Source organism: Scleropages formosus, chromosome 16 (assembly GCF_900964775.1).
Source record: "Scleropages formosus chromosome 16, fSclFor1.1, whole genome shotgun sequence".
Classification (NCBI taxonomy): Eukaryota; Metazoa; Chordata; class Actinopteri; order Osteoglossiformes; family Osteoglossidae; genus Scleropages; species Scleropages formosus.
In genome coordinates this window covers 9862623-9887202 of record NC_041821.1, presented here as the reverse complement: position 1 = coordinate 9887202, position 24580 = coordinate 9862623, and the positions used below count along the sequence as shown (strand labels likewise).

Here is a 24580-nt window from a genome sequence, read left to right as displayed (position 1 = left end):
GTTGCCAGGTTAGGCTCTGGCTCCCTGTGACCCCATATGAGACAAGCGGTTCAGACCGTGTGTGCACATTTCCATTGTGTGCTTCAGTTTTTCATCTTATAATTGATTCAGGCTCTCGTGTAAGAGGAGGGTGCCTTGTTTCAATGAACACACTCATTATTGAACACACGGCATACACACATGGTCAAGCATGAAAACTCGCATGACAATTAGTTGATGGATTATAAACTAATATCACAGCTTCTGACAAGCCTGTGGCACGGACACACTGATACATGTTGCAGTGGGTGACATAAAAACTGTTTTTTCTTGCAGTACAAGGTGATGATTTGATGCTGGTATTACAAGATTTTGCATCAATTGCATATTGTGAAGTCTGCGGCGATGACGTGTAGAACATATCTTGCACTTCACTGACATCTCCATCCTTTTCTTTTGAATTAAAACCTTTCAGACTTGAAAAACAAACAAAATAATGTGATACCACTCATGCGGAATTTAAACCAAACTCATAACTCTTGTATAGTTTTTGTCAGTATTTGCTTTTCAGCAATTCAAAAAATTTAAATAAATTAGAATATCCTCACTATCATCTGCACAGACATCTGTATGAGCTGGTACACTGTGACTAAAGTAACATATCATTTATCTTTCATGACTTTATCAGGCTTTCAGTCTTTATGGGGAGTTCCTTCAAACAGTTTTTGTCTCTGTGTTCTCATTTTTCAGCTCAGATGAATGTGCATATACCAGTGGAAAATTTCATCGCTGTGTGTCAAACATAAGCAACAATGCATATGTGTGTGTGTGTTTGCGTGTGTGACTTCATTAGATGGAAGTACTGAAACGTTTGCCCGGTGATCATTTTCATCACTAAAATACAGCACTTTTTCCTCGAATTCGGGCCGGACAGCTGGTTAGCGGGAAGTTACGGGACAGAGAAGAGTACAGAGTGGTGCACTAGTTCAGGGGACTTACACACATATGTGGGTTAACAGCACAGACCTCATAAGCACTTTGCCCGGCAGCTCAGTATTTATTCTGAATGATGTATTACACTGTCATCTTAATTGGTACCAGCAGAACCCAAGCGCGCGTGGCGGATTACAGGAGCAGTTTCGGGCGAGTGAACTGGAGATGCCAAAAGGATCATCAACCTCACCAGTGCGCTTTACTTAAACTTCATCTCCTGGCTTCTCATCCATCTGAGAGCTGATCTAGAGCTGGACAGCTCTGCCTTGAATAAACATCAGTCAGCATGCTGTCTGCACATTGCCAAACATGAAAAAAAAAGAAGAAAAGTGGTTGTAAGAGTTCATTTTTTCTCTTTTTTCGCTCACGGTGTCCTATTTTCAGCAACTCCTACACGGGTAAATAAAAATAAAAGAAAAAGAAAAGCACTCGAGATAACTTGCCATTGCCTTCCCTGTAATCTGAAGAGGAGACCTGAGGCAGGGAGGATATAGTAGCAGTCATACCACTAGCTCCTGTTTAAGTTTTAAATTACGTTGACTGGATACTCATTGAATGTCATTTTAAACCACAGCTCTTTAAATTTTAAAGGCAAGTTGTGAAGCTAATTTGGAAAAGGTTCAGAATTACCTGTAACGGATGGCAGTGTGCCCTGCCACCGAATGAGAGCTGCGGGAGGGACCGAGTCGTTACTGGTGCAAGATGCTGGGCGTTGTGACACCCCTCTATTGCGTGTCGCCGTTCACGCACTCGCTGATCGCGTGCACCAATGACCTCATCCAGTAGCTTCACGGGTCCCGGAGCAGACGAGCCCAGCGGTCCGCTTGTCCGCAACAGGGATTATGATGCTGGCGAAGTGCGGTGGGGCTTCCGAGCCCGTTGGTGCAGGCCGGGGCAGAGTTCTGACGCCGCAGGACGACGGTGGAGGTTCTGCCCCGGCACGGCCGTCCGGAAACCAGGGGCCGGGGGGCTTCCCAAACAACGTGTACGCCCTGGCCGCTGCCGTTTTCCGGAAGGCTCGCATGGAGCAGGAGGCCACCTGTGGGGAGCCGGGTGACGGCAGGAGGAAGGATCAGCACCTCCCCGAGGTCAAGGATGAGGAGGCTCGGCGCCGGGCCTACAAGCTGGCTTTCGACACCCTCGCTTGTGAGTACCCTAACCGTAAGGCGAAGGGTCATTTACTCGTGTCGTCAAGAAACGGACGTGACCGAGAGCCGTTTCAGACGTTTGCAGCCCAGGATTTTGCAGACGGGAAAAAAGCAGCGGGGATGTACGATTTTAGGCAGCCCCCGGCCTAAAGAAAATAGAAGATGACTGAAGCCATTCTGTTTTTCCTTCCGATTCACTGTGTTGGAGCTAATGAATTACAATTAATTAGTACAATATTACAAGACGGCGTGCCGCATTTATAATTACGATGCATTGCGCAGCACATTTCCGTGTTCTGTGGAATTTATCATATCTTACCTCCGTGTGTTATTCCGGCACTGATTATAGTTTCGTGTTGGTTCCCTCGTGTGTCTCAAGATATGCCTGTAGGTGATTCAGCGCTGCTTGAAAGAAAAACAAAATAGCTTTTCTTTTGCGGAGAATGCTGGAAGGCACCACGGTAGATGACAAACATGGAGTGTTAGAAAATAAACTACCAAGCACAACAAGCCTTACGTTGAGATGCAAGTATAACAATGTGAAATCCCTCGCAGTCAAATGTGCTCGTGAATTCTGACAACACTTTTAAGGGGCAGGGATGGCTTTGTGCTGCTACAAATCAATTTGCCAATACAGTAATCCATATGACTGATGGCAAGACTAGGCAGTAAAAGTGGGCATCGCTGCCATGGAGATAAGGGAGGATACTGGATGACACAAAACGAAAACAAACAGACTTGTGTCAGTCTCTAAGAGAGGTGCGTTGGGACACGAGTGCGGTCAAAATGCGACTTCTTCACGGAGACAGTCTGTAGCAGCGCCACAAATACCAACACAATTTTAAATTCCATCACCCCAGCTACAGGCAGTGGGTACGGCAGGGGTTAGATGTACTACAGTCAAAGGACCTGGGTTCATATCTCGAAATAGTACCCTTCATCTTGGTTCTTACCCCGAAAAGCGCCATTAAAAATTACTGTATAAACGGATAAAACTGGTGTCGGTTCCTCAGTACAAAAACCTAGCTTTGTAATCCACCTTGGACAAAGGCATCAGCAAAATAATAATTAACAATTACAGGTGAAATGGAATTAATTGTTGCTTTCTCAGTAATACTGGCTTTAGATATTTAAACATACATTCACGCTGCTGTTTTAAAAACAATTTCAGGAGGAAATGTGCATTTACTGCATGTCTTCCGCAAGTGTGCATTTACAGTTTAAAGAATAGTGTGATAAATTCTAGTTAAATGAGAGAAATGCAGCCTGCTGACACAAGTATAGGACCCCGCAAAGGATCTTGAAAGTGACAGCTAAGGTGAGAGTACATAGGGGAACATGTCATCTTATTCACGCACAGCCAGCTTTTTGAAGGTAAAATGCAAAACTTTTCAACAGTAAATGTAAAACTGACCTGGATTTTTAATGCGGCCTGATGTTAATGAGAATGGACATTAAAGTACAGGTCAGGGGGTGCAGTGGCGCATTGAGCTCGGCCAGGTCCAGCTCTCTGGTGGGTCTGAGGTTCGAGTCCTGCTTGGGGTGCCTTGCAATGGACTGGCATCCTGTCCAGGGTGTGTCCCCTCCCCATCCAGTCTTGTACCCCGTGTTGCCGGGGACAAGCGGTTTCAGACTGTGTGTGTGGTTAAAGGACAGGCTGAAGAGGACCTGATAAGACATTTTATTGGTATAATTTAACTTTCCAGTTAATTATATTCATTGTGTTTAATTTTTGTAATATGCTTTATGGTAGTGGTCTAGCTCCCTTTATGTTGTAGTTGTATTTCAGTCTTGGTCTATTTGCTCTTTAATGTTCATGATACAGTGCACAGGTTTCCACTGGAACGCGAGTCCTCGTACAATCCAGGCTCTGCTGAGGTTTCATATTCTTTGTCTTGCGAGCCAGTGACAACGGTTGGGACATTCATCAATATCTGCCCATTTTAACTCAATTGCCCTTTTTAACACTGCAAGCGGTTTGCATAGATATTAGGCTTAAATGCAAGCATTTCAAAATGTATGGGTAATTCCTGGCTTGCAGCTCCTGATTAAATATACATGTGCTTTTCAAGTTATGATTTTTGTGACTTCAGCAAATTTGTAAGATTAATTCCCACTTTACAGATGAGAAGAGCCACACAAAACACAAAGATAAAAGAAAACAGGGAAAAAGGCAAAGTGGTGAATGTTTATTCTCCCTTTGCTTGTTTGTCCTCGGCAGTCAGCGTTTACATATTGTCTGCGGAAGGGGCTCAAAATAAGCAAAAACTGCCACATGCATCTTCAAAGATATCACCATGTGGATTGCCATCATTTGGGACACACACAACATTAGTATCCCGCTGTCGCACACACGTCAGGATAATGACTGCAGTTCGATCGCAAGCCTTCATTCATCTTTTACCTTTAATACGCTGACTCCCGGCCAGGAGTAAAGTATAATTGTGGGGAATCTGTGAACTTTTAGCATTCTGTGTGCTCAGGGCTTGTGTAGATACAGAGGACAGACACACCAAAACAATTCCTGTATCCGACAAAGCTCAGATTCTACAGCTGGTTGCATGTTCATAGTATTCAAATGTCACACTTTTTGACAGTCATAGTTACTTATTCCTTATGACCACCATCATTTGTTATTTTGCATCTTATTACATTTGATCAAAATCCCAAGAATGTTCATTGTTGCATTTAACAGTTTTGTTGAAATACAGTATTCTGTAGGTGGAAGTAGACTACATATGACACACAGAATGATGAAAGTAACCCAACCAGTCTTGGTAATGACTGAATCTGAATTTATGTGTAAATTCTACTCCGTGCACTTCACGGAGTAGAAGTATGGCAAACACTTGTGCAGATGCATCGCACCTAATTCGGCTGATTTGATGCTTTAACAAATGTACACAATCACCTGCAGTATTTTCATGTACAGTGGGTGCATTTGAATGCCTTCTACCAGCAGTCGTTTTCCGGAGCACTTTCAGAGGCTCTGACGTCTTTTCTGGTCTATCCATTCCTCCAATTTCAATAACCGCTTGTTCTGAGCACGGTCATGGTAATGCAAACCCTATCCTGGAAGTATTGGGTCCAAGGCTCAGGGGGTACACCCTGGATGGGACACCAGTCCATCTAAGCCACTCCCACACAATCCTTCACCCATTCACACACTAAGGGCAATTTATGTCGTGAATCCACCTGAACTACACATCTTCGGACAGTCGGAGGACACCCACACAGACGCAGCGAGAACATTCGAACTCCCTACAGGCTGTCCGTGTTTTCTCATACCATCCAGGCACTACCGCACCACCTTGCTGCCTCTATTCTTGTGTAACTCCATCTTCGTGGAGAAAAAGCAAGATAGATTGACATCAACTTAATTTTAGAATGTATTTAATCTACAATAGGTAAAGTGCCCTATATCACACGTATTTAATTTTTTCATGCCTGGAGATATCGGCTCAGATTGTGAAAGGCCCGATCGGTAATACAAAGCAGCGCAATTTCATAATTTCTTAGGGCATTCAAATGAGCACCCAGAATTCTGTGAGGAAAACTGGGTTACTGTCCAAATGTGCAACTCAGCAGATGTCACGTACAGCAGATGAGCTATTGTTACCTAAGGATCTACCTGAATATATCATAATTTTACAGCCTACCTGGTTTATCGGTGCCTTTATTTATGCATTTGATGTTAGGTGGTGTTATGGTGAAGCGGTGCTCAAAGTGCCGATATTAAATTAATTCATAAGAAGTGTTTTTTTCTAAGATTGCTTTCCTGGCTTTTTACAGACCTTGAACTTCTCAACGATATTATGATTGACAGTTGCTTCAACCTTTTGCAGCCTTTGGTGAGTACAGAGCTGCGTTCTGGTGAGCGTAGTCCTACACCTACACATGGTGGGAATGGAAGGCTGTGTAACTGGAGCATCATCAAAAGCAGAATTCAGTCCCCTGCCCATGTGCTGATAGCACTAAAGGGAAGCTGTCACTTTGCTGGTGTCTGTTGGGTTTAGCAGTTGTTGCACATCTCCACGTCAGCCACCTTCATGAACACTCGCTCGCTTGTATCAACAGAAAAGCAGAGCGGAACTCATGAACCCGTAAGAGTGAGTCGGATTGGTTTAGATTTAAATCAAAAGCCCTTGAGTGAACGGAAGCTACTGCGACACATTTTCTCTTTGGGTCTGGTGTCTCCGGGTTTCATTTGAAAGTTATTTTCTGGCTATTAGACAGCATCACACTTTGTGTAAATTGTAATTTGTTGGAGCAGGAGCTGTGTTACAGTCTGTATAAGGATGAAAACAACATATTCCACTGACAATAAGAATAAATTGATTCAAAAGCTTCTTACAAGCGCCCTGCTCTGTGGACTGCCACCTTTGCAAATTGTTTAAATGGATTTCCTCATGATGATTTACAGAACTATATATCCCATCTACCGAGGGTTACAGGAAATACAGTACAAGGACACAATAATTCAACACGAAATGTGTCTAAACAACATATGATCAAATAATTTCATTTCTGGAATGCAATTAAAATACACAAAGGTGAAATGAACTTTAAGATAGAAATTGGCTGAAAATTACTATGTGCTTAGTATATCAAATGAATAATTTGCTGTGTTGCTCAATGTATTATTTTTCGGTGAACAAGCATTTAGTGGTATAAACTCAGATCTTTCAAAAACTTTTCAGACATATTCAAGAAAGTCAAATTAAAAACTCCCGCAGTTAAAATAACTGTCATAAAATGGCCCGCAAATTATCAACATGTCGAAAATACCTCTGATATGCAGCACTTGAAGGGCAAACTAAATATGTCAAATGCACATTAAAATGCACAACAAAGTATTGATCATTTTGCTGTTTAGTGTCTCATACATTTTTATTTTTTAATTTGCCATTCAGATTCATCATTGCCGCCTGCCCAGCAGGTGATAATAAAAAAGAGGTCATCCATGTGATCTGTTTGGTTTTGAAAATCCAATTTAAATGCAAAGTAGTAAACAGATAACATTTGAAGTAAAATTGAACAACATGAAGTGGAATGTGACAAATCCAAACATGAATTTTACTTGCGACAAACCACGAATCAAAAAAAAAAAAAAAAAAAAAAAAACTGAGAAAGTGTTTCCTTGCTTGCCAACTCAGAATTTTACTAAAATATTTAATTCAGATATTTGCTAATCTTAACTGTACAGCATTAGTATTTAATTGCAGTACTGATTTGAATGCCCTTGAAAAAGTGATGCCTCCTTATCCATGGTGCTCACAGTCTTGGATAATGACCGTTGCGGATTTATTGTGGAAAACCTGTTTTTATCTCCGTTACCCTCACCAGGAAGAGCAGTCAGAAGGAAAGTGAATCTGTTTTATAGGGATAAACTCTAAATCGTGAACTTTGTGTGAGCTGGTAAGCAGTGGTTCGATGCCTAGGGGTGGTGGGAAGGAGCACGATGGACAGTCGTCCGCCGCCCGTCGCTGTCAAACCTAATTAATGACGACCAGTTGCTACCACTTGCTCACATCAACATGGACAAATAAGAGGCTGGTCTGAGCTAGAGAGGAGGAAGATTTTTTTACATCATACATTCTGCACTGTGTTTGATAGGTGTGTTATATTTTTTTTAATATTAACTATAGGGGAAAATTGCATGTGCTAATTTTTGTTATTGATTTTCGAAAAAGAAACCCTTTTTGTTTCGGAAACGCGCTGTCCCTTTGCCTCTTTCCACCCAGGTGGGCACATCAGCCCTGCAGTTGGTTACATTTATTCCATAACATGAACCCCACCTTTATCTGCCACTCCAAAGGTTTTCTAATTTCACTTTGTGTTAATTGTAAAATTGTTCACTTTTCCCTGTGGCTGTTTTTAAAAATAAAAACAGAGAAAATACAGAAGCATTTTCGTTATACAACGATTACATGTAGTGTTAATTTAAAAAGTTTCAGTTTTGCACACCCTACTTCCCAGGCTTTTGTATGCAGAAGTTCTCTGCTGTGCTGGTTCCTGCAAGATGAGCAGATGTCATTATGTGTGTGGAGCAGATGGGAGCAGTATAATTGCTTTTATGACTGAGATCCCGCACACACCCGAACGGAGCAACATCTCAAGGGTCTGCTGTAGAATAAACTCAAATCTATGTACATGAAAGCGTTAGCGTTACGAGGAATGTAGCGACACATGGAGCAGGAATCCACACGAATAAGTAGAAGGATCCGTTTTGGCAGAAGACAAGCCGGCACTGGTGACAGTTGTTAGAATAAGCAGCGGGTTGCCAGGGAACAGCCTTTGAATTTTGAATGATTCCACGAGGCGCCTGCACCTCAACCAGGCAGGTTTCTTCTCTAGACGTGGACTTGCTGTCAACCGAACTGGGCCTCTGTTATTGTTCACACCGGGAGCCGCCCAGACGTGGGAAACGGCTCTGAATTCATGTTGAATTTATGTCATTCCTTCCGCCGTCACGGTTTGGCCCACAAAATCTCTCTTTTTAGTAGCACTTAGAACTTGTGTGATGCCAGTTCACGTGAAGAAATAAAGAAACGGAGACAGAAAGAAACCAAACCGATGACAACTATGAAGTGGTCAAGAAAATACAGTCTCGCTGCACCTGTTTCTTTGTAGGCAGCTTGACAGCAGCAAGTAAATATATATTTTTTGTTTTCATTTTTGTGTTTTTTGTTACCCCTTGTAAGTAGTGTATCTAGCAATGTAGTCACCTTGGTGAACAAGGTGTGTGGGCTAGAAACGCTGCATAGTATCTGTTGTCAGTCGCTTTGGACAAAAGCGTCTGCTAAGTGAATAAATGTAAATGGAAATGTTATAAATTGATTTGATTTGCATACATCTCATTTTGTAGCTTAAGAAAAGGCATGTGTCTAAATTATACAAAGATGCATTATTTTTTTACTACGGTATTTGTATTAAAAAGAATCGGGCAGGTAATGGCAGGCATCAGTATAGCGTAACGAAGTGCTGTCTGTACCTGCTAAGTGATGGCTCCAAAGGGTTGCCTTCCACACACACACTAGCCAAAAAAGAGCCGTATAGATTACTCGCTCCAGACGCCTCTGCTGTGTGCGGTTAATGGACAATATTGGCAGACACATTTCTTTGATTTTCTGCTCTTCTCACACAAGGGAATAATAGACACCCTCAACCATACCCCCACCCCCGCACCCACAACCACACCCGCAAACGCACACACTTCCTTACATCCCTACTGTGGTGCTGTGGCCCGGTTTTTCAGTGGACTCCCCAGGGGACAGATCTGTTAGCGTAGGTGTGTTCAGACAGTTCCCGGGGGGATTGTGGAAGAACTGCATGATGAGCACCGTGTCACTGCCAGCTCCATGGGAAAGAAATAGATTGATGCTTCAGTGGAAAAAGTGGAACGCAATGATTGAGCAGCGGCGGCCTCTGTCTGCTCGGCCTCAGCGTTTGTGCTCTGCTTACAGAGGACATTTCATCCATTCCTCGAGTACAACACCCAGTTTATGTCACTGCTCTGTCGATCTTAATCATTTCGGTGACCTACGAAGCCAAAACTGCATCTGAATGCACCTTCTCTCATAAACTAAACTGAATTGCCCATAACATTCTTAATGTTTATTGTAATAATTTACTCAGCAGCTGCTTATGTGCAGTGCAATGCAGAGATTTTTCATACCTGTGCAGTTGAAGTATTTGTGCAGATAAAGGTGAACAGCTGTGCAGACACTGACGGAAGTGTCAATGATGAAACAAGCTATTACATGTTGAAACGGCTACTACAAAGACCCTGCCAGCACCGCGGGCCCCAGTTACGTGTTCTTACGGCTGCTGTGACTTCTCAGGACTGTGCTCCAACTATCTGTCCACCTGTTGTTCCCCATATTTGATGCAGGTGCTTGGAGCTGGTAGGTGTTGTGCACCTGCCTCATACCTTCCCGCAGGTGGTTCTTTTCTTGAGAAATGGGCCATGACGGACTGTTGTAAAAGCATGCTGAGCAGATACTGTCAATACTTCTAGGAACGGAAATGAATAAATAACAGAAGGAGCTGATTTCCTACATGCAGGTCCAGCTCTTCCATCTCAGCTGGGGTCTGTATTCCACACACATCTTGGCATCTATGTAAGTCTTGTGATCTTTAGCACACTCCAGTTTGTGGACCTCCTCTCTGAGCAAGACTGATAAAGTAACACAGTATATATTGTATGTGTCCACGAATCTTTTCGCCTGTGTGTTGGTCTTCCCCCAGCCAGATGATCAGATGAGCCTGGTGATGGTCATGCTGTATGACCTACAGGAGAGGAAGTTTCTACCCAGAAAGCGAGGAAATTCTGAGAAAGACAGACAGCTGGTGGAAGTAAGGGAGGTGGAAATTTGTCTGTACAGGTATGGTCATTGGGTATTTAGCTATTGTTATACTGCTCTGATCATCCATTCTTTGGATATTCAATCCCTTGCCTTCAAACTGTTTCCTATTACTCAGATGGAAAGAAGATCATTTTGCTCGCTGAAATATTTTATTTTTTCCACATCAAGTGAAATGTGTCCTGCAAGTGCTGGCATGCTTAGTTTCCCCTTTATGCTATTAGTGACATTGACAAATGTGTCCACAAAGCAGATAAATCACTGTTGCTAGCTTTAAATTGGGTGCAGGGTTTGACAGTTAGACACCTCAGTTGAACTATTTCCTCTACTGAGGGCAAAACCGAGGTAGTTTAAACTTCTCATCATAAATCTTCTGCTCCGTGTGCGCATGCCCCTCCCCTTCGACACCCGAACTCCCCGAACCCATGACACAGGTCTAGAACTAGACTGGCAGCTTCCTTGGCTCGCTGCCGGATAAAACGGGGCCTGCGCTCCCTCGACGACTTCCTCTCCGAACCCGTGAAGCGAAGGAAAGAGAGGGCTAATGCTTTGCCCCTTTACGCTTGGGTCAACAGGCTTAAAACCAGGTGGGTCCATATGCCAGTATAACCACATACAAGCAGCATTATGGTTGAAAATAAGGAATTGAAGGTTATCAGTTCAAGTCTCACCAGGGGCCCTGCTCTAAAGTTTCCTCAGTCAAATATACTGTACGTTCCCCTCTGATCAGTTGTAGTAAGTTCCATTTCATAACTTTTTCAGTTTTTTGTGGAGAATATACAAAGACATTATTCATATTCATTTAAAAAACATCATAAATATTATTACAGTAAAAAATGTTCTTTCTGTTGTGAAATTTGTGGTGTCAGGGGTCAGTTCTGCATCTCAGGCCAGATGTTCTCATTTGTTCAGGGTAAGATACAGTGCAAATTCTGTATCTATAGCTGTGTGAAGACTCTGACATGACATGAGTGTGACAGTCCAAGAGAGTCACTATATACCATTTGGAAAGCTTTTCCTTGTTTTTTATTATTGTTAGATATACTAATCAGTCAAAAGAATAGTATGTGGAAACAATGTCATGACGAAGCGGTTTGTCGCATTCCCTTCTCAGAGAGAGCATGTCAATGAAAGCGATAAGGTGCAATCCGTTTCCTCTCTTTCTTCAATTTGCTTTCTTTACAGTCTGACTGCTTGCTCATTCAATACAAAAAAGTTACTTTAAGAGGAGTGAAAAAAATTGATGGATTTTTTTTTCTGCCTCTGTGATTTATCTGCCCAGCCTTCGAGATGTGTGCAGCGCCCTGGAGAGAGGGGGATTTTCGCAGGTGAAATCGATCGGGCAGCTGGAAGGTCCGACGTTCTGCCAGGACCCTCACTGTCCGGATTTGCTGGCCTTCCGCGCCCACCTCGAGGCCGACCTTTATGCTGCTCGGCTCTTCGGCGATCATAAGCTGCTTGTTCAGGTCGGCTTCGCCGTGGCTTGCTGTGTTTCTGCTGGCACGCCTTTAAAAGCAGGGTATTTGGGTTTTCCGGGTGGGGGGGGGTCCTGCTCACTCCTGCAGCAAACCAGATCTGAGTGGCACCTTGAGACATTCATCTTAACTGCAAAATGCCAGACGACATACATCAGAAACATTGCTGCAATATCTGCCGTGCACATTGCAACTATATATAACCCCTCTGAAACACAGCGAGGGCACATTGAGGAAAACAGCCGAGTTACAAAATTAACTATTCTTTTCTTATTGCTTTATTGTTACTGTATTTTATTGTCAGAATTATATGATCTCATTTTGATGTCCCCTATAATTATATTATTTTTTCAAAAATCCCACAAGTATGTTACATTTTATAGGACTTGGTGTTTTTATTTTTGTTTTATCGTTACTTTTTTCACGCAAATGATATTTTAATGAAACTGGTGACATTCACCATTCCGTTAAGCGCTGTATCCGTTAGTAATGCCTTGCACGGCGTGTGTTTGCTGATATTAGGACTAAGGAGCTTGTGCGTTAAACATGATGCTGCCTGATTCATATTTAGCCTTTTTGGCGTTATACAGTAACGGCAGCCTCTTCCGGGTGGCCACCTTATTTTCCCATGATTCCCGTCACTTGGCAAGTGGCGTACGTAGAAGCTCTGACCTAAATAATACGGCAGCAAGTCGTGTTGCTGCTGAGATTTCATCTTGGTCTGCTGCCTCATGGAAAAGCACACACGTCTGTCGATGGAGCTCATCATGGTGTCCTCGTTCGTGTTCTTAGCGTACGCACCCATTAACCCCTAACCCATCAGGGCTTACAGTAATACAGTATGTGCTGTAGATCGGTGCGCTCGCGTGCAGCTCCCTTCAGCCGCTTTCCGTTAGCCTAAAGAGTCCGAGCTCTCGTCAGACACGGGAGGCATGGCTGAGACTGACACATCAAGACTAAATGTCATTCTCACCCTGACCCTGTGTACTCTAGAGACGTCCCGTGCCTCTCATCAGAAATCTCTGAGCTGTAGCAAACTGCAGAAAGTTGATGGCAAGTGATGTTTCGGGTGAATAGGCTGAAGAGCCTGTAGCGACATTTACCAGCCCGTAACGTCGCATTGTGCCCGTTACCCCCCGTGCCCCAACCCCCGCTCTCATCAGCATCCACCACCCCTCCCCGATCTTCTGGGGAAACAGACACTTTCCACTTTGCAGACCTTGAGAGATATAAATGTGGTTTGTCTCTGGCTCTCTTCTATTCATACTAGGGACAAGTAAATTTGGTGTAATAAACAGAATAAATTTACAGCACAACAGTTATTAAAGGAACAAACCCCAGTTACTGGAGCTCAGCAGAACACCAGAGGTTCTCCTCTCCTGATTTCCCAGGAGCCTCTTCTGCACAGACCATGCAGTCTTTACAAGAAGGCTGGTTCCAGAGGCACCTTCCAGAATCATGCTTGTTTACTCTGGCTCAGATTTGTCCAGCCACTCTGCTCCTGTCCGTTTGTTCTTTGCTGTGACTTTGCTGTGAAAAGATCTGTTTCGGAAGATTGCACCACTTCCACTGCGAATAAAAACTCAGAACCTGGATTCATCCTTAGCCCACTTGTCTGTATCATTAAAAAGCAAAGAGCATGTTGGTAGTGGTTGGAGCTGCTGCTTTTGATCTTAGAGGTCAAAGGTTTGAACTCACCTTCTGCTGTAGTACCTTTGAGCAAAGTACCTACCCTTAAGTGTTCGAGTAAAACTAGCCAGCTGTATAGACGTGCAAATAATTGTAGTTACCTTAACAGTGTAAGTTGCTCTGGGGAAAAGGTATATTTTGAATGTAGAGGAAGTATAATTTGCTTTCTTGTTTTTATGCATTTAATTCTTCTAAATTTGTCAGACAAGATCTCAATATCATTTAAAAACGGTGGTCTAAAAATCGTTTAAAAGTGGTGGTTTCCACCTTGATGGTCCAATGGTCCTCGCATTGCGATACGATGAGCTCCACTTGGCGAGAAGCTACCTCCCGACACTGTCACCATTTCACCTGATTGCCTGTAGGATCGATTGAAGTTGGCGGAGTTGTTCAGTTCTACTTAACGCAGTCGAACTCAGCCCCAGTTCTCCCTCTGCCATTTTTCACATTCCATTACAATCGGCCCGGGGCATCTTTCAAAGCTCGGTGTTGTCCGATCGAATTCAAACTATTTCAAGGTCAAGTTCATCCCAGTTCATACGGAAGTGAAGACTAGATGAGGATTTGTCACGCTAGAAATTTAAACAACGGAAACTCTCAGCGTCCAGTCATCAAGCCGGTACTGATTATCAATCATCACGTAAATTAATAGACTAATATTACTTTTCTGTGTTCAATGTATCACATTTATTCACTTAGCTGATGCTTTTCTCCAAAGCAACTTTCAGTGTTAAGCTTCCAACAGCAGTACACCCATTTACGCAGCTGGATAACTACTGTTAAGGGAACCCACAAGCTCTGGATTGAGAGGCAACAGCTCTAATCATAATGTTATTCACTGCTCCTATCAACTTGGGTGATAATACGGCACTGAGAGAACGGCTGGGGAATTGTATAATTTGCATGGGGTAATAAAGGTGTCTATTTGACATCTTGTGATCAATCGCTGCTTTCCAGGACAAGTGTCGTAGCCTGGCTCTCAGCTGCTTGCGACCCCTCTTGACTCGGAGTTGTCATGTGCTAGTGGCTGGATACCTCTCGGTCTCGACTGTCACCCAAGCGGCCATGCTGGCATCATCAGATTCCGCACAGGTTCGAGTCTGCTGGCTGGGACGCACCCCGTCTCAGAGAGAGGAGCTTCCGGACACCCTGGCGAGCATGGGCTGCAAAAGTATGCGGAGGCCTTTTCACGTGTGCCTGATCTGCTTGTTTGACTCTCCAGCTCAGCACTCAGACCGAGCTGCGGGAATGCAGGAGTTACTGCCATCTCTTGTTTGCTCAGTATGCTATTGCACCCCGCTGTTAAGAACACATTCTGATTTACATTCCGATCTCAGAGCAAAATTTTTGTGCATTTTGTTGGTATTTTTGAACCTCTTCTCCTTCAGCCTCATCTCTACTCTTGTGAAAGTGGCTTTTCTGAGGACTTTCAGTATGATTCCCTCTTTAGAACCTCCGATCCAACTTTGATCCATAGTTCCATATTTGATCGTGCCTATAATTTGTTGGTAGCATCTGTAAATCTGCCTTTAGGGAGAGATTCTGGCATGAAGTGAAGAAAAGTGCTTTTTTCTTTATTTGGATTCGTATTTCTGTTTTATGTTTCTTGCCTGATTATGTTAATCCATCACACTTAAATTGCTCTCTCTGAGGAAAACTGAGAGGGTTTTTATGAAAGTGGAATTAATAACGTAAGATAATACCACACTCATAAAAAGAGCCCCTTTTCCCAGTGCAATTTGCTAATTTCTGCTTCCGTGTAAATGGTTGTATGGAAAAACAGATGGGGGCGTCACTTTTACAATTTAATGTGACTCTTTGGACACATTTGAATGTCTGAAGTGTTGTATTTTAACAAGTGTCTTTAACAGTAAAAAATCCAGACACTTCACCCAAGCGACAAAATCAGAGAATAAGATGGGAAATTACTGTAAGTTATTAACTGTGTTCTGTATGTTCTCCAGATGTAAAGTTGGTGGGGGAGAGCTTCCTGGAACTGGACCCCAGTGACCCATCGGTGCAGAAGGTCCAAGTCATTCTGCTGATGCCCCTGTGTTCTGCCTCCGCCGTCAGCAACCCAGTGGAGCTTCTCCTTGCTGAGGGCCAAGGTATGGGTCTTCATCGCCGACCTCAGGTGTCCTTCACACCTGATTGGAAACTGATGTTTCACTCACAGGTACAAAAGACTCACACAACCCCCTCAGCTTCTGTATCTTGTACAGTGCAACCAATAATATGTGAAACATAGTGGCTACATTACATTACAGTATCTGCCACAGTCTACAGGGCCATATGCATTTTGCATGTTGTTTTGTGTTTTTATGATTATTATTAGACTTCTTTGTTTTACTGTGCTATTGTGAAGCAAAGTGAAATGTTCTTGGGCGGTGGGATGAACTGTGCTCTCGTCAGAGAACAAGGACAGCGTTTGTCCCAAGAGTCCACACAAGGACGCAGCTAGTGGTGAGACCCCTGCACTCACGGGTGGTCTTTGTGGTTTTCAGAGCTGGACCTGCTCCACGACCTCTCCCAAGAGACCTTCTCACAGCTGAAGCTGGACACCCTGGCGGCCGGGCAGATGCGCGATCTAACACACGCAATGAAGTGTAAGTCCCCAGAGTGTGAGCGATGTGTCATATATGGGATAAACACGGTTGAAAGCACCCACACAAAAACATAGGAAACCCAGTATATTTATAGCAGAACACAATGCCTCATTGGCTCTTTATGAAGAGCATCTGTGCAGCTTCAGAGTGCCAGGAAAGCTTTAAAGTTCTGGAGTAGAGGGAGGGTGTTGGTGCAAAGAATGACGGCAAGGCCGGCTGCATATCGGACAGGACAGGGGGTCACAAGAGCCCAAGGAGAAGTGGTGAGGTGTGGGCCAAGTGAGCCCCCGCGAAACCCTGCCCTTTTGTATACCCACTGTCTTTTTCTTTGCAACCCCTGTCTACCTGGGCCTGACACAGTCGTAGCTGGACTCGTGACAGGGAAGTCACAGATTAGAAGTCTATGATTAGCGGTCAAAGATTCTTGGCCCTCACTCCGGAAAAACCTGAGCTGCGTCGTTGAAATGAAAAATAAGATGTAAAGTGTCCTCTTGAACATATGTGAAATAAATATGAATATACAGTATTAGTGTAGTCTATAGAGATTTTTATTGAATAATAAAATGTCCAAATTACTTCTCGGATAACACATTATTCTGCGGAGCACAGTGAATGATTGATTATGATAACAGTGGAGGCCATAGTAAAAAAGCATCTCAACCATCAGTTGTCATTAGCAGGATTTAATTGAGGAAAAATAACTCCTGATTAAATTTGCTAACTTTCAGTATATTAAAGTCTAATAATTTCACCTGGGTAACCATTCATATAATGATTAATTCCCCAAAACTCCTCTAGAGTGTTCTAAATGAGATTTAAAGGATAATATTTCACAATCCAGGAAGAATATGCCTGAATTTTAATTGTCTCACAATTATTTATCAGATCACCTGCCTTCGAAAAACTGCTTCTTATCACTGCAGATTTATATATCTGGCAAAAACCAACTGCACATGTGAATTTATAATTGCACACATACATTTTTGGCATATTGAGCAGACTGTGGTAAATGAGTCTTCAGTAACTGTTTCTGCAGCACACTTTCTAGGAGGTCACCATTAATCTGACTCTACTTTAATTTGTTCTTAATGAAATCCAGATTCCTATTGATCTTGAGGAGACGTGCACAGGGTGCACCTGAATCCCACAAGCTGCTGACTCGCCGGAGCATGCTTTCTCAAAGAAGCGTGACGTGACTGCTGGGTTCTGCATACGAACAGCTGAGGAATTTCTCTGTGGCTTCGAACCCAGACCTGTTTTCTCTCTTAACCTTCTTTAAAGTTGCCTCATTGAGTCTCCAGGCTGTTGTCTCTCACCATCCCTCCACTCAGAACCCTCGCACGCAGCAGGGGAGTAGGGCTCATGAGTGCGTTCTGCACACAGGTGCCACTGCAGGGGGTATATGCTGTACGTACTGCACATCAGTAAAGCATGTAGTTGATGTACTCTTGGCGTACCCGTATTGCACTTTACTGGGAGCTGAATTCTTGCTGCCACCCTGTAGAGCTTTGCATGTGCCTTTGGAGCTCTGTTGATGGGAGCTTGTCATTATTATTATTATTATTATTATTATTATTATTATTATTATTATTATTATTATTATGCTGCTTAGCAACTATTTCAACAGTTTCACATCTAACTGCAGCAATTCAGGTTGAGTACACTGCAGGGCTCCTCCAGGGACTTGGACCAGCAGCCTTCATCTTACAAGTCTGTCCTTTCATGGTACCACGGTTTGTGATCATCTTACAGAAGCAAACACCGCTTTGACAATTCGACCTACTTTGAGTGTATTAATAGCTGTTGGTGGAGCGCCGGTTCCAAATGCAGGAGTATTCCCAGGGTGTGGGGGTGGGGTGGAACAGAGTCACTTTACTGACTTCCCCTCCAGGAAGTGTCTCACGCCATGGGCTGGCACTGCCCATACACACAGACGCATGCTCACATGCACAGAATCAGGTGCAGACAGACAGCGGTAAGGTGGTGCGTTGAGATCCATGAAGTGTGACCTAAGGTCGCCCACTCGGTGTCCTCAGTCCAGTGTGCAAGCCTCTCAGGATCATACCACAGCCACGCAAGGAGTCGTCGCCACCAGGACACGCTCCCTAAAGCTCGGGCCCCTCCGTTATTCTGTGTATTTGTCAGAATCACTCTTCCTTTTGTTGATGTCAGTGCATTTTTTTGTACATTTATTGCATATTTGGAGTAGTTAGTGATGCAGATATTGCAACAATTTAATATTAAGTATCATGCAGTTGCTCTTTCAGAAGGAAAAGAAATACTATAAGCATATTAGATATATGACTCTCTCAGTGTGAGATCTATATTCAGACATGTATATATAAATGTGTCTTTTTAAACGGTGCTTTTTATACTGGGTTCTAATCTAAAAGCCAACGTAAATGATGTGAGACCACTGAAATGCACATACAGTAGATTATAAATTCAAAACTGCTTGCACTTAATATGAAAGGTTTAAGCTGGATTTAATATAAATCCCCATAATGCATATTTATGAGGATATGTTTTAGAATTTGATTAATAAGAAATCAAGTAATAACAAAAACCATTCAAATAAATTGCAAAAATTGCAAATATCTCTAGTGGAACCGCATAGGCAACTATAAAATGAAATAAATGGTTCATATTTTGAATTTATAAGTAAATAATTGCACATTGCACTTCAAAGTGTGTATTTATGAGAACTGTCTCCAGAGGGATTTAATCCTCTCTCTTGAATTTCTTAATTTTCTTCCCTTTCTGCTCATATTATGTGGAATACAAAAGTAATTTATGCTGTTTCAGCTTTGTCTACAGTCAGTTTTTGTTAAGAATCTTCACTGAATACTGCAGTTTGGGAAAAAATGTACATAAAAGGAAACATGGCTTATATTGCTCACTGTAAATAACTACTCATATAAAGCAATGCATAAAAAACATATTTAGTTCTTTGCTAAAGAACAGAAGAGGTCGAGTCATTAAGTTCCAACACTGGCCGCTGACACTGACACTGCTGTGGTTCCAAGCCTTCAGCACATGCAGCTTAGCCAGTGCCACATGGCAGATGGTCTTAGAACTTATTGACTGTACCACATTTGTATGGGGCAGTGAAACAGTGTTATCATTTCCCTGAACTTTTATTGATTTCAGTTCCTTAGGAGGGTCAACAAACACTTTTCAGATTCCCCTAAAGCGGCAAATTGGGGCTTTGCTTTTTTGACATGCTGAATTTACTTTGAACTGCTTTGCTGTTAACTTTAAAAAAGCACTACACTAAATAAAACATGACCTCTTGATTGACTGAACATGAACAGAGTTGGAAATGAAGGACCTGACAGCAAGGTCACGTCTTTGCTCAGGAGACCTACAGCTCCAAGACTCCACCCCTACCTGTATTTCAGGCCAATCAGCAGGACATGTCTTCTTCCTGTGGGTGTGTCTAAGCCGTTAGGATGCTCTGATTGGCTGGGCATGCCGTTCGGTACGATATACAATCCACGGCCTGTTGTAGTCCCCCAGGTGCGGGCAGTGCTGTATTCCACATGCTCTACGTACCGGGAGGAGAACGAGGAGGTGGTGGAGAGGGCACTGCGGCAGGGAGGGGGTTCCAAGCAACGGATGTTCAGGTACCGCACACGGCACCCTGTCAAATATCATTCCCTTACAGCTGCCATGAATAATAAGAAACAAGCTTGTAATTGCGTCCAAAATAACGAAGCTCATAAAATAGCCTTAATAATACCTCCGTACTTATAAGTGATCGATGAGGTAAGAGAAATGAAAATGACCTGTAAACTCGGGTTGCAATGAGAGATGACCCTTCTCAACTAACCCTTTGCATTTGTACAAGATATTATGTAGGCAAATCATTTATTATCCTGCAGGTACAGTTCTGTTTGAAAGTATATGAGCCCCTTGTGTCCCTTAGTTTTACCACAAAATAGTGATTTAATCAGGACTAGTAATTCTCATCCGACAAAATAGGTGTATAATCACAATTTCATATGTTGGTTCAGAGGAAATCATGTGTGTAGTAGAAACACAGAAGTAGCGCAGGTGCAAAAATAAGTGAAGCCCAAGTTGCATTGATTATACCAAGTAAGTAAATAGAATCAGTTGTGTAAATCATAATCAGGTATTCATTTTATAAGTTTATTTTAAGATTTACATTTTATTAGTTTAATGTTTTATACAGAATAATGACAATCACTACAGGATTCACATACTTTCAACCAGTAGTGTATGTGTAAATATTTGTGAAAACTGGATCGAAGCTCCGTGATACAGTCCATATTGGTAGAGTAAAGGGTATTGAAGTTAGAAATCCTATTCAATTCCTGCCTGAGCAACATCAGGGTAGAATGAGCAGGGAGCATCAGATGGATTCTGATCCTTCATTCATCATGGGAGCAATTGTGGGATTCTGGCTGCCAATAACACCAGAGCTCACGGCTAAAAGAGAAGAAAGGGCCTCGATGCCAATAACTCTGACGTGGCGGTTACAAAGAGGAAGTGAGCTACAACGATTGTTTTTCTTTTCCTGGATGAGAGGAGGATCTCCTTTATTTTCTGGGAGGCTGTTTCACATGAGAAAAAGCCTGTCAGAGACCCCCAGGACTGATGAGTAGATGGACGAGGTAGACAAATGGTTGTTGTCTCCAAATGGGCTGAAGCCAGTCTGGTGGGAGAAGAGGGGGAAAGGGGTGAAATGATGGGATGTGGAGCCCATGTGCTGCCTTTTGAGGCCTCCTGGCTGTAGCTGCCCATCTTTTCACTTCAGTGTTGCCTCTGTTCACACTCTCCCCTGACAGTCACCCACTCATCAGCTGAGAATTATCCACACTGACGACTTTGTCTGGTCTTCTAAAACACCAGCGAGAACCCCTTTTGAACGTGCCTCCGAAAATCCATTTGTAGCTCCTCCATCTTTATAACAGCATGGCTGTTTAAAGTACCACTGGTGGCTTCGTCACGATGGTGTGGTGGATTTGATCCTCACTCATCCCATGTGGAGTTTTCATGTTCTCCCTGTGTTAGCTTATTTAGATCTGCTCTTGATTAGGAATCGTCAATAATCTGATAAAGTTTTGTGCGTCTACTCATGTGATGAACATTGGTGCATATGGTGAAAAGAAACTAACTGTACTTAAGAATCACACATCTGTAACTATGTCTCTTTCTCCTAATGTAATGCACACATTGTATTTTCTATGAGATGTGCATCGCTTTGTAGAAAAGCGTCTGTGAAATAAAAAAATGTGAATGTAAATGCTCGCAGGTTGCGGCCCACTGCGCTGTCCCAGTTCAGCACTTTGGTGGCAGGAAAACCCAGACACCCATTTCTCAAAGTGGATCCATCCAAGGACAGCAACGGCTGCTTCGTGGCCCTGCTGACCAGGGAGGTGAGCGTCAGGTGTGGCCAGCGCTGTCGCTGCCATCTCCATTCCTGAATTCCCACTTCTCCTCACACCACCATCTGCTTCTCTCGTTGAACACCTTCACGATCCTCATCTTTGCAAAAATCCAGGACCTTGACTGCAGAACCCACCAGAAATACTGGCTGCAGTATGACACACTGTCAGGGACGAGGCTGGGAGACAGAGGGATCGCAGGAACTGTTAATGAAGAACATGAAAGGGGCAAACCAGAATCGTTGTCGTTGATCAGGCAAGGGTCAGTCGAGGTGCGATCGTTGTTTCGGGGACAAAACAGGAGCCAAGCTCGATGTTGCGAAGCCGGGGTCTGGAGCCGAGGACGTGGAGCCAGGGGATCAGGAACGAAGAGGCAAAGCGGGAAGGGAAGGGAAGGGTGTTTGTGAGCTCTGTGGACGCATAGACGAAGCGATGGTTCCGAAGAGGTTCTGCAACCCAGTGAGTCAACGCAGTGCTTCTATACCCTGCTGCTTTGATTCGGTGCAGGTGCCGTCACTTGCGCTGGCAGCGGGGGCGTGACACATACATTCTCGAACCGCCGACACTGACGCTTTTCGGCATCCAGCGCAGCTGTTAAACCCCACAAAGATTGCAGTGATGGAGAAGCAGGATTTCTGCTCACAAATCATATCTGAGTGGAATGTTTTATTTATTTATTTATCAGCTTGGTTTGTCTTTCTGCAAAAGTGCTGTAAAAATTTCAAAGACTGTGAGGGACCTCCCACCACTTTAATCCTCGGGAGCGCTGACTGCGAGCTGCGGCTGCCTCCCGTTTGAAGTGAGCATCTCTGGGATCCAGGGATAATTCCAACGTGCATCTTAAAAGTGGCTCCCTTCGCTCCCATACCTTTCCACAACATGAACTCCCGCCCCTACACCCTTCTCCCACTTAACCATGTTAAAGACATTATTTGCAGGGTGAGCATCGGTGCATCATGGGCAGTGAACAGAATAGGGTGACGGTAAGAAATCCAGAGTTAACAACATTGTTACTAGGGCATTACGGGTAGCGGCACGCAGAGCTGGAGTGGCAGCAGTGACGCCAATATTCCAAAAAAAGACGTTACATGTATAATATGACGCTTTTTTGGATCGCCCATGTGAGACGCTGCTAAAGTCAGATCACTTTTGATGTGTCACTTAAATACGGAATAAATGACAGCCCTAGACCGTGGTGTCTTCACCCCCATGTCAGACTGACACATGAAGATTGCACTGTCATGTGTTGAAGTGCATTCTGGGATTGTATCCAGCACTAGGATTTCACAGCTGAGTAAATCCATTCCTCACACCTTGCTCTCAAGTCTGATCCAGAATTATAACTCTTGCTGCAGTGGAGACGTGAATCTAGGTGTCCTTGAGTGCCGTACCAGCCCACCCCTGGCGTCTAGGGACCTCAAGCATGTAATTGCCTCGGCTAGAAGCGGCTCTTTAACCATCTATCTTCATCTGCTGCCGAGTGTCTTAAACCTTACAAATGCACAAAGCATGTCGCCATCAATAATATAAGGAGGCTTTTCTTGTTCACTTGATGTTCCAGTAATGAAAGAATCAACCTTTGCCTGCAAAAGAGTTCTTTTACTTGATATGCAGATCATTGCGTTATGTCACGGCTTAGTTTGCGCACTTATGCAAATCAATTTCAGTATCAAAAACAATGGGCTGAGCACACCTTTGAGGGTAACCCGAGACTTTATACACTCTGCTGAATTCAGTCAGCCTTCTGGGATACGAGCCTTCCGAGGCTCGGTGCCACACTGGAACTGGGTTGTCTTACAGATTATGTTTATGGATAATGATGTCCCTCATTACTCCAGGTTTCGTGAGCATACTGGAAGTTTCCAGAAATAGAGCGGCTCACTAAAACATTATCCGAAGTGAATGTACATCAATAATGTAAGAACCACCACATAAGACATTAGCATGCTGCTTCCATTAGCACCTATTTTGCTGCTTCCGATCTGATTTGCTAACGCTTGCTCCGAGCCATCTAATTGGGGAGACGCTGACTGTTAGGTGCTGGAAGCGTCTTGAATTCAACATGAGCTGAATATGAGTTGGAGCGGACAGCAGTGAAAGGCTGAAGAGTGCGAAAGCAGAGAATTGCCATTAGCACTATTCACGCTCATCTAGGCTGTTTGCCTGCGCTCCCGTCCATGTCTTTGCATCGCTCACCCTCCAGGACGAGCATTTAATAAGTCAATAAGCAGGTTCAAGTCCTTCTGTGAGTTCAGTCCAGGCCAGAGGTTTCTAACCTACTTTTTGCCAATGGCCACAATTATTATTGCAAACTGTTCCGGCATCCTCACTTGTAAAAGTCATTGCAAGTGGAAAAAATATTTATTTTATTGTATTTTATTTAAGTGCACAGGGTTTTTATGGCTGTGTCTAACTGTACTGTCACGTGTTTCTGTTGAGTTTATATTATTTGTCATAGGTAAAGTATATTAGTAACTTTACACGTGTTCTTGCGGGCCGCATTACATAAAGCAGCGTGCTGCGTGTAGCCCTAGCACCACATGACTGACACCCCTGGTCAATTCCGTCATCATCATATCGCACCCATTAGAAGTTAGGGGTGATTTAAGAAATAAAAGATTAAACAAGCTTTGAATATTGACATGGTCTGGCTATCCACACAGGGGGGACCAAATTTCAGTTAAAAGGTAATGGCTCTATGAACAACGTGATTAACTGGTCAGGGGCTTGTTGGCAGGTGGCTTCTTTTGCAAAGTCACTGTGACAGGTGGCATCTTGGTGGTGACAGCTGCACAGCTGAGCGGGTTTGACACGAAGCAGGTGGCGGTGGCGGCAGAGCCGAGTCTCAAAGTCGGAGACGCCAGTAGACCCCGCATCCTGACAGAGCGCCATACGGCCTGGGGTCTGGAGTGA

At 43.6% G+C, this 24580-nt stretch overlaps 1 protein-coding gene across 1 annotated transcript; it reads left to right on the top strand.

The window, feature by feature from the left end:
- The first annotated feature begins 1814 nt into the window (after window positions 1-1814).
- LOC108924353 (putative methyltransferase NSUN7) lies at window positions 1815-24580 on the top strand. Its single transcript, XM_029259293.1, has 10 exons — window positions 1815-2118; window positions 5913-5971; window positions 10371-10507; window positions 11769-11952; window positions 14608-14821; window positions 15615-15758; window positions 16155-16256; window positions 19768-19882; window positions 21535-21669; window positions 24391-24580. Exons 1-10 carry the CDS (start codon window positions 1815-1817, stop codon window positions 24578-24580), a joined length of 1584 nt encoding a protein of 527 aa, XP_029115126.1.

Excerpts from the sequence above, each read along its gene's own strand:
- LOC108924353 (XM_029259293.1), top strand. The coding sequence starts at position 1,815 with ATGATGCTGGCGAAGTGCGGTGGGGCTTCCGAGCCCGTTGGTGCAGGC. Across the intron at positions 11,953-14,607 it reads ATCATAAGCTGCTTGTTCAG|GACAAGTGTCGTAGCCTGGC; the intron begins GTCGGCTTCGCC and ends GCTGCTTTCCAG. Across the intron at positions 21,670-24,390 it reads ACCAGGGAGGTGAGCGTCAG|GGGCTTGTTGGCAGGTGGCT; the intron begins GTGTGGCCAGCG and ends TTAACTGGTCAG.